Below are 10,115 nucleotides of genomic sequence, written 5' to 3'. Positions count from 1 at the left end.
CACAGACACGGGACCGTCTGAAGGCCGCCGGGGATGGGCTCCCGGGGGAGGGTGGGGCGCGCTCCTCGGCCTCCGTCCTTCCCAGGCCCAGGCCCCTCTCCGATTTCCACCTGGCGGCATCTCACCCTCGACCCAGGGGCTGCGGCTCTGCAGAGGCCCAGCCCCGGGACACGTGCCACCTTTCTGGGGAGTCAGGCCCAGGCTTGGGGGTTCCTACCCACAGCTGCCCATGACCAGGGCATGGCAGGGGGCTCTCAGGGCAAGGGGACGACAGGCAGAGTGGGGCGGCTCAGGATCCCTGAGCTCAGAGGACAAGATGCCGGGGGCCTGTGAGCCCCGCCTACCCGTCCCACCCCACACCTGCCAGGTAAGGAGCCTGCAGGGAACACTGCACACCCTGCCTGACCCGCTTGCCATCAGCTGGGACAGGCTCCTGGTGACGGACACAGAGATGGCAAGGCCACTGGCCAGCCGAGGGCTCCCATATGGTTTGGGGAACCAGGGAGATGACAATGACAAGATGGGGACCAACAGCCTCATCCAGCCCATGACTCAGAAACGCCAGTCAGCCGATGCGGAGGCAGCCCCTGGACCGCTGCGTGTCGAAGCCAGCGGCCCGTTCCGATCCCTCAGGGTAGGCCTTCCAGAGCGGGCCAGCAGCACAGGGCACGCCAGGTCGGGGCTGCCTTCGGGGTGCCCGCCTCGAGAGCACTGGGTGTCTGTTTCCTGCTCTTATGAACCCAAACCCTGGCAGCCGTTTCCCCTGGCACTGCCACAGCCGGACTCACAGCCTCCATAACAGGAACTGTGGGCGTGGGAGGTCACCCGGCACTGTGTCCAAACGGCCTGCAGCCCCGCCCTGCAGCCTGAGCTTCCTGCACATGCCGGTCAGTCAGGGCTGGGCCTAACCTGCTTACAGGGCCCCAAGGAGCCCGGCCCACCTGCTGCCCGAAAACAGACCCACTGGTCTTTGAAAGGTGCTGGCCCTCGCTGAGTAGCCTGTCCCAGGCAACGGCTGCGGATGTGGCACGATTCCTCATCTCGTGCTTCCTCTCCAGAAGTCACAGCCGGAGCAGGCGGGGCTGGGCGGGCGCGTCTGCCCCTCCCCCCCGCGGGTGAACCCTGCTCTCCCCTGAACGGTCACGCCCCCCTCCTATTTCTGCTTTGAGAATCTGAAGAAAGCTGTGGACTCTGTCCCCCCAAAACTCACGGACCCTCGACCCTGGCCGACGTAAAGAACGTCTGACTTCCGCAGAGAGGTGGTGCCCGTCAGACCAGCTGCGCCCGGCCCGGGGACAGCACTCGTGCTTGGGAGGGGGACAGGTGTCCACCCTATCCCCATGGGGTTGGGGTCAGCTCCAGGACAGGCCTTCTCAGAGCCCGTGAGCACTGGGCAGAACTGGGGAGCACACCCACACTTCCCCGGCCTCAACCACCCTCTGGTTTACCTGAGATTTGGAGAGTGTCCCGATTTTAAAAATGATAAAACTTACTACTATGTTGCTTCAAAATAAATGGACTGTTTAAAACCCGCGTGTCTCTAACTGCATGCTGGATGCAGGGGTGGCGGGGGGAGCTGAGGTTCTGCCTCTGATGCCCACAACACGGCCCCGTCAGGAAGCAGCCAGCTGGAGGACCCCTCTGGGACAGCGAGAGGGACACTGGAGGTCCTGTCTTTTCAGGCCTTGGTGTGAGTGCAGGCTGCAGCCACCAGGAGGCCCGGCCACACCCCACCTTGCTTGACCCTCGCGGACTCCAGACCTCACGCTAGCCCTGCTCAGACGTGGTGCTGTGTCCTGCACCATCTGGATGCACCGTCCGTACGCCCCGCCTCCGCTCCAGCTCACCTGTTACGGTGACCCCATGACCCCCCTCAAGCTCTTGCCGCAGCCCAGGCCCCGTGCGTGCTCCCGCTCCCCACCGGGGCCCGCCCGGGGACTCGCGTGCTGCCGGAGGCTGCTGGCCCGTGCGAGTGGTCCCACGCACCCGGCACCACAGGACTGCAAGGCCCGTGGCGGGGCGGCCACCGCAGCGCTGGGCCCTCACCGTGCTCACAGTTCTTGCCGCCGAACCGGAGCGGGCACTCGCAGAGATGTGTGCTCCACCTGCTGACGCACGTGCCGCCGTTCTGACACCAGGCCCCCTCACAGAAGTCCCTCTGGGCGGCACAGCCTGGAAACAGAGCACACGGTCTGGGCTCGGAGCGGAAGCACGGGCGGATCGCGACGTGGGGGAGCGTCCCTGTACCCCCACGCCGACCCTGCTATGGGAAACTGAGCCCGGTGACTGACAGCAGAGGATGGGTGAGCCCTGGACCCTCTGCAGCCGTCAGAACCTAAGACCCGAGATGCCGCGGAGACTGGCCTCTAGGCCACCCTGCCAGCTGGCTGGGTCATCTGACGACATGCTCGAGACCCTGGGATGGAATGTCCCCAGGGTCGGTGGCAGGCTGTCCCAGCAGCGTCACGGCCACCCCATCCTGCAGGACCCCAGGTCTCGAGAGCAGCATGTCCGGGACCCCGGGCTCCGGCCGCCCTCCTGGGCAGACACGGGCTCGGTTCTGGAAGTCACTGCCCGGATGTGGAGGCGGAGCCCCCCGTGCGGCTGCCGCAGCCCCGTGATGCCGGATGGGGCGGTCGTGCCGAACCTGCCCTGGTGCCGTTGTTGGCGATGAAGCTGGCCATGTCCACGTCCCTGCCGTCGATGGACAGGTTGCGCATGCAGCCCACGAACTGCCGGCTGTGCACTGGGAAGTCTTCGGGCAGGTTGGGGACGCCCCCCAGGAGCAGAGGGCCCGTCAGATCCAGGGACCTGGGGAGGCAAAGCCGACACCTGTGACGGCCGCTTGGCGAGACGTGACCACAGGGGCCCTGCGCTGCCGTAGCGTCCCACGGCCTCTGCTGCCAGGCACGCTGGTCATCGCAAACGTCAATAATCGCACAGGGCGCCGGGGCCAGCAGTCGGAGCACGCAGGCGGAGCCGACCTCCGGTGCCACCACGGGCTTCAGCCTCCCTGTGCCTCGGCTTCCTCACACATGCACCAGATCCTGACACACGGGACGTTTCAGGTGACGGCCCACCGAGTCCCGCTCAGCACCGAGGCCGACACAGGACGCGTAGCGCCCAACGGGGTGGCACCACCCACCTCCAGTCTCTAACGACCCTGAAGAGAGGTCACGGCAAACTAGAACCCTGGTTCTGTGTGAGCAGCCGTGTGGCCTTGGCCGAGGGGTCTGATCTCCCTGGGCACAGCTTATGTGACCCCGCGGCCATCACGGCTGCGTGAGGACCAGACGAAATGGGCGTGTGACTGTCCCCAGCCCACAGCAGATGCTCGGGAAAGGTCAGGTTCACCCAGCTGTGGTCTTCAACACGCTTATTACATGTTCCCCCAAACACGAGGGAACGAGTCCCACGAGAACCTTCGCTCTGGCTTTTGAAGCTGGCATTACAGGCAGAGAAACATGGGACTGGCCACGATGTCACTGTCACCCTTCTTTGCTCCTGAGTTAAGATGAGGCCTGACACACCGCCGGGTCAGCAGAGTGACAGGGCCACCCCAATCCAACGGAGGGGGGTCACTCCTGAAACACCGAATCGCAGAGACCAGCGGCTGGGGGAGCAAAGCCGGCGATGACATGGAGACAGAGCTGGGGACAGTGTCCCGGTCAGCGATCTGGCCAGCGCAGCCTGGGGCTGGCCTGGCCACTACTCCAACAGATGCATCTAAGAGGGCCTATGCTAGAAGGTTCTAAAGTGTCAGATGGAAAGTGCCCCCACCAAGGTCAGGGCTCTGCCCTCAGCTGCCCGGGCTGGGGCTCCTGGGGCGCCCTGCGTCGGGGTCCTGTCTCGGGTGACCCCTTTTGGAGCGGTGGCCACGGTGGACACCGGGCCTCTCCCCCAGGATGCTCACTTCTTGGAGCCACTCTGAGTGCCCTGAGCCGCACAGCTGTAGTTCCCGACGAGGCTGCCGAAGCGTACGGCCACGGCCGTGTCACAGTCGTCCAACGTCACCACGGCCACCTTCTCTCCGGACGGCCCGTGGGGCAGGCCCAGGCGGCCGATGTTGGGCTGTCGGAAGAGAACACGGGGGCATCAGCGTGTTCCCCGACCAGCACGCTCGGCAGACTCACCCGGCCCTGTGCCACCCCCCGAAAGGCATGGTGCTCACGGCCACCCCCGGGCTCGGGCCCTTCCTCGCCCCGGAACGACCCTTCTGTACCTTTTGCTGGCCCTAAGTTAACCACCCTTTGTGCCCCTAAACCAAGGCTCCCCCTTCCTCCCAAGCTCCCCGCCCCACCCCCAGCTGTCCCCATGGGTCACACACACAATCTCCTCGCCCAGGGCGGGCTCTAAGACTTCCTCTGGAATCAGGGACTTGGGGTGAAACCCACTCACTTCTGGGGGAAGTGAGTTCCCTTCTGGACAAGGCTCCCATTTACATCTGAGGACCAACCCTCTCCCTGGGCAGCCCCGCCCTGTCCCTGAGCACACCACACCTGTCTCCTGGCCTGCTCCTCGAGGACACCAAGCACGTCCACGCAGACAACAGGAGACATGCCAGCCATGCACCGTGAACCAGTCTCGGAGTCCCAGAGACGCGGCAGGCCCAGAGAGCGGGCTCGGGCTGGGGCAAGCATCCGAACACGCCTCCCACCCGCACGCCCTGGCTGACAAGGCCTGCATCCTACGGGCGTCCTACGTCAACCCAGCTGGCACTGAGAAGTACCATCCGGCCTCACCGTTGGCGCACGACGCCCCCCCGGAGGGAACATGGTCCCTCGGTCCCAGCAGAGGCGGGGCCTGGGGTGCTGTCCTTCCCATCACCCCAAAAATGACCGGCTTGGTGCCTCCACTCGATAGGCGAGGTCAGTTTGAGTTTATAACATGATGCGATTTTATGCTTCTTTACTATAATCTTGGAGGTAAGTACTTGTAAACACACAAATAATCTCATCAAATCATCCTCGATGCCTTTCGACAGGGCGATAATAACCACAGTTCATTCTGTGTAAAGAAATCTTCCTTTTTTTAATAGGAACAAAGAAGTGTCCGTCCATTGGAGGACACTGGGCTGGAAGGCAGGACATGAAGCTTCCGGTAACAGGAGTTCAGCCAGGCAGCCACGTCACGTGACTGCAGGGGCCTGGTCACCCTGGCGGCACCCCTGGGCTGTGTGGTGCGCAGCCAGCACCACTGTACATGGCGACCCCAGCTGGGCCTTCTGCTGCCCCGGGGCTGACCATCGCCCTGGACGAGGCCCGTCGCTGGGCCTGCTTCTCTGACAAGGTGAGGATTTAGTATGAGGATCCCCGTTCTCTGCACTGCGGGGACTCTGAGGACACCGGCGGAAGATGGGGAGCCTCCCGTGAACCCTCCTCAGGCAAATCCGAGCCCCGCTCTCCTAGCTCATGGATAATCGCTCTCATAATCTTTTACATCAGCCGATGAGATCACAAGGTCTGCCCAGCTGTACCCTTCAAGATTTCACTTCCGGTTAAGCAACAATTACATGAGTATAAGAAATAATCTGTTTTTGCGCTCGGTGACAGCAACTCGCTTTGGAAAATACGAACAAGTGCCTATTACGGGATGCTTAAGTATCAGGTACCATCCTGGGGAAAGAACCATCCCCGAGCTGTGCGAGCCCCGTGTTTCCTTCGCAACTTATAATTTACATTTTTGGGATGGGTGTGAGGCTTCCAGGAGAAGGACGTAAACAGCATTTATTCTCGAGAAGCTTTAATGAAACGAAGCTGCTGTTTACAAAACTGCAGTTGTTGTAAATTGCTGCTCGTAATCAGCGGCTCGGAGCTACGGGGTTCAAGACAAAACAGTGAGAAAAAACGGAAGGCAGAAGGAAAAAAGAATCAACAGTCGTACTGAGTGGCACTTGCTGACCTGCGACCGCCCGCTGCCCAGACAGACCTCGGAGCCTGGCATTCCTTAATCAAAGCAGCAAACGTGGCCTCAGGAAAAACAGTGTCTGATGAACCCTGCCCGACACCCGTTTCCTGAGTCCTACGCACAGATTCACCAGTGTTCGAGCGGAAGGGACAGCGCTTTCGGCCACAGAACCAGCCTCCCAGGCTAAGAACAGAAAGGACGAGGAGAGACGCACAGTGACACAACAGGGAGAAGCCGCGACATCCGAGGGCCTGTTCCCCGCTCCCCAGGGCACTCCGCCCCCCACGCCAGAGCCCGCGCGCGGCTCACGGGGCAGCAAGTTCACTGTGTCCCGGCCAGTCTGCTTAGAGCACGTGCCGACTGCCACCGCACAGCGTCGTGAAGACAACGTGCGGGAAGCTGGGGGAAGGGCCGTGGGTTATAGGAAAATGTCGCTGCAGGGGACTCCAGACGGGGTTCCTCAAAGAGCTACCGCGTGACCCAGAAACCTCATCCCCAGGTCTAGACCCGCAAAAACTGAAGACGGGGACCCAAACAAAAATGTGTTTGCAAATGTTCCCAACAGCGAACAGGGAAAGCAACCCAAACGCCCATCGACAGATGAGCGGACGCACACGACGTGCTACGTCCGCTCGAGGGAACACGACTCGGCCATAAACAGGAACCCGCGCCACAATGTGGGTGAACCGCCCGCACATCACGCTAAGTGAAAGAAGCTGTCACAAAAGGTCACACGGGGTAAAATGCAATTTCTGTGAAACGTTCAGGACGGGTGATCCAGACGGAGAGAGGACTGGTGGTTCCCAGGCCTGGAGGGGACGGGGAGCAACCGCTGGGGGGCCCGGGGTCTCCTTCTAGGGCGACGGAAGGCTTTCGGGTCTAGACAGAGGTGGATGTCGCACGATACTGCGAAGGTGCTAAGCGCCACTCAGCTGCTCCAACGGTTACTTCTACGTTCCGTGAATTTCACCTCCGTAAGAAAAGCTGTCTGGGTGTGCGCCCACCGCTCACAGCCCCTGGCCGCCCTCCACCTGGACTCACCTGTGCCAACTCCTTCCCCATGTTTATCTGTAAAATGGGGGGAAGCACAGTATGTAGCCGTCCCATCGAGAGAAGCACAGCACGAAAATACAGTAAGAGCAGAGGAAATTCTCTGCCGGCGCCGAGAGGTAAGCGCGTGATCACACGGGGAGCCGACTCGGGGTGGAGGGGTGAAGGGCAGGCGCCAGCGGGGGTGACCGCTCTGGGCTCAGGTCCCGTTTCCGTCCAGGGACGACAGCACGTCTCGCGCTATGCGGCCAGCGGGGAGCGTGAGGGCCCAGCGGGGCAAACTTCAGGAGACGCCGACGGCACCAGACTCACCCGCGGCCCACGCGTCGTGTTTGGGAAAGACACGGAGATCGAAGCTGCCTCTTCGGAGCGCTGAGGACGCAGCTCGGCGCGGGCCGACGAGCGAGTGCATGGCTTTGCCGGCTCGGGCGGCGAGGGGCACAGGATCAAGAGCTCAGCGGAACGAGCTGCTCCTTACACTGGCTACGATGAATTTTAAGAGTCTGCCACACATTTGCACTAAAGAGAAAGATGGCTCAGCAATACACGAGCGTCTTCTCCACTCTCGCATTGAGAGGGTGGCAGACTCAGGGCGGGCGAAGGCCAGCGTCCCTGCGTCTTCCCTCCTGGGGCTCGGCTGGGTCTTGGGGGGCAGCCTCCAAGCCCGGAGGACCCCACCTGACCCCAGCAGCAGGCAGGCCTGGACCCCTGCGGACAGAGTACGAGATACCCAAACTGGCCAGAGGGTGACATGGGCCCCCTCTGTGTGCACAGGTGGCCCTGAGCGGAGCCTGCTGCGGGGCAGGCGGAACCGGGGCCAGTGAGGACGGACCCACCATGCTCGCCCCTTCACCATCTGAGAAAATACCCAAAAGGCCGCCATGCATTTCAGGGGGAACCCAAAAGCAACGAGCTGTGCCACTCTTCGCAGAAACGGGTTCCCGATTCTCGGCGAACCAGCCAGAAGCCATCGCTTGGGGTCTGTCCCTTTTTCTTTTCCTTCAGCTTATTTCCTTCCGTCCGCAGACCCTGCCCGTTCAGTGTCTGAAGCGGCCGGTGGGGATTTCTCGGTGCACAAAAGCATTTGGTTCTCAGAAAGAGCTCACATTTCTCAGCCTTTTAACCTGCTGCAGACGATTCCTCCTGGGGAGGCCTGACGGGGATTCGATTTCAAATGCTGGATGGAAGAGAGGGGGCACCTCAAAACCGGACACCGGGAGGGGCAGGTCCTGGAAACGTGGATTCATGCCGGAGTCGTGCCGTGTCAGGAACGATAAAACGACATTCGCGTCGAAGAATGCAGGCGGCTGGACGGCAGGACGGTCATAAGGAGTCGGAGCGAAGCCTCGAACACGTGTCGCGCCGTCACAAAAAGAACGCAGAACTTTCTTGACCTTTTCCTTTTGAGAGGCTGGAACCCTACACCCTGGGGAGGACACAGTCTCCCCATTAGAGTGTGCCTGACTGGGCCACCGGGCAGGCCGCTTACCGGCCCCCAGGGAGGGCGACAGCCCCGAGTCATCCCGCGGGTGAGCTGTCGAGCTCCTGACCGCAGCTCTGGCTGTGGGGGCAGGTGCTCCCGACTCCGTCACCTGCCAGCGACCTGGCACCCTCTCCCAGAGAGCGAGTCAGCTCACGGCTCCCAACTCAAGGGTCATTCGGGAACAAAATCAAAGCGTGGATCCGACCCCTCTGCAGAGTGCCTAACCCTGGGCTGGCTGTCACACCGACGTGAGGCTCGACCGTGAGGGCCTAAGGCCAGCAGGGGACACAGGACAGCAGTGTCCACGGCCTGCTACGAGCATCACCTCCGAAGGCGCAGTCCCCATCCTGACTCTGTGGGACAGTCACCTGACTTCCCCTCACCGGGCTTGGCTGTAAACGGGGGGAAGAAATAAGGGCTCCCTCACGGGGTCGAAGGCATAACCCTGTGAAGGGCTTGGGGTGTGGGGGGGGCGGGGGGTGCACACAAGTCCGCTGTGGCCACACTGTAAGACGGACAGAAAAGCCAAATGCGAATGGCCGTCTCCCCAATGTCTGCTGCCTCACCGTGTTAATTCCTCTCCACATCTTTAAAAACAACAGGTGCCGCCGGCAGCTCTGAGTAACTGCACCTGCTCCGGGGCCCGGATGCAGAGTGACCTGTGTGTCGAGTCCATTAAAAAAAAAAGAGCTATAAACCAAAAACCGTGCTCCAAAGCCTTCTGCTTCCCAGGCGAGGGGGTTGATCCCAGGAGCCCTGTGCTCCTGTGATGGACACTAACGCTCAGGCACAGAGGACCCAGGGCCGGAGGCACAGGCTCACGCGGCGTCACCCGCGTGCATCAGCTCCCAGGCCCAGGGACCTCCGTGGGGGAGGCTCCTCTCTTGGGGCACGAAGCCAGCCCCCCACCAGCCCCACCATTCACTGGACGAAAGCTCCAGGGTCCTGAGAGGGAGCCCAGAGCCTCTCAGCCACCATCAGCCACCGGGGTCAGGAACGCCCTCTGTGGCAGCCCAGCTGGGCGGGTCCCTAAGTTTCCAGGGAACGGGGTGTTGTTTATGCAGATTGGCTCAGAGGGGCCCCCTCTCCATCTGCAAGTAAAGGGCTCAAAGCCAGGGTTTAAGCAGCACCTTCTGGGAAAACCGGGCAACACATTCTTTCTTTGAGGGGCTTTCATGTTGCTTGGCACAAACTGGGGAGACCTCCAGGCACCCCAGAGACACTCGTGTCTCTTCACCTGAGGGACGGTTGCCCATTTCCAACTGGAAGGAGGTGGGGGAGGGGCAGCCCACTGGGTCCTCAGCACAGGCCCCATGGAGATGGCACCTGGCAGGGGCTCTGGGCTCAGCCCCCCAGTCTCAGGAGAGAAAGGACAGACCACTTTGGGCAATGACAACGTCACTCTGCAGGTCATAGGACATCTTTCACAAAGCCCCCTCAGACGAAGGGGGGACGGCTTACAAGGGGGTGCATGCTGACCCCCTCACACACACTCCTGCAAAGCCCCCACCTGCTCCTGCTGGGACCCTAACAGGTCCCTCTCTGTTCCCAGAGTCTGCAGAGCAGCAGAGACCCCAGGCCTCTCGGGTCTGCAGGCCATGAGGGTGACATGCTGGGACTTAGATGAAAACACGGGGTGCCGAGTTGGTTGAGAGAAGCATGGGGGAGGCTGAGG

General features: G+C 61.8%; 1 protein-coding gene across 1 annotated transcript in view; it reads right to left on the bottom strand.

Annotated features, from left to right (window-relative positions):
- CELSR1 (cadherin EGF LAG seven-pass G-type receptor 1) overlaps nt 1-10,115 on the bottom strand; it is a gene marked incomplete at its 5' end in the record, with an annotated part of 111,591 nt that overhangs the window by 34,463 nt on the left and 67,013 nt on the right. The window contains 3 exons of the mRNA XM_025051043.1: nt 2,047-2,172; nt 2,648-2,811; nt 3,914-4,071. Coding sequence (XP_024906811.1) covers nt 2,047-2,172; nt 2,648-2,811; nt 3,914-4,071 — 448 coding nt within the window. The remainder of the gene's footprint in view (nt 1-2,046; nt 2,173-2,647; nt 2,812-3,913; nt 4,072-10,115) is intronic.

This window comes from Pteropus alecto, unplaced genomic scaffold, assembly GCF_000325575.1.
Source record: "Pteropus alecto unplaced genomic scaffold, ASM32557v1 scaffold118, whole genome shotgun sequence".
Lineage (NCBI taxonomy): Eukaryota > Metazoa > Chordata > Mammalia > Chiroptera > Pteropodidae > Pteropus > Pteropus alecto.
Note: the sequence above shows the minus strand (reverse complement) of the source record. Positions and strands in the feature narration are given on the sequence as shown.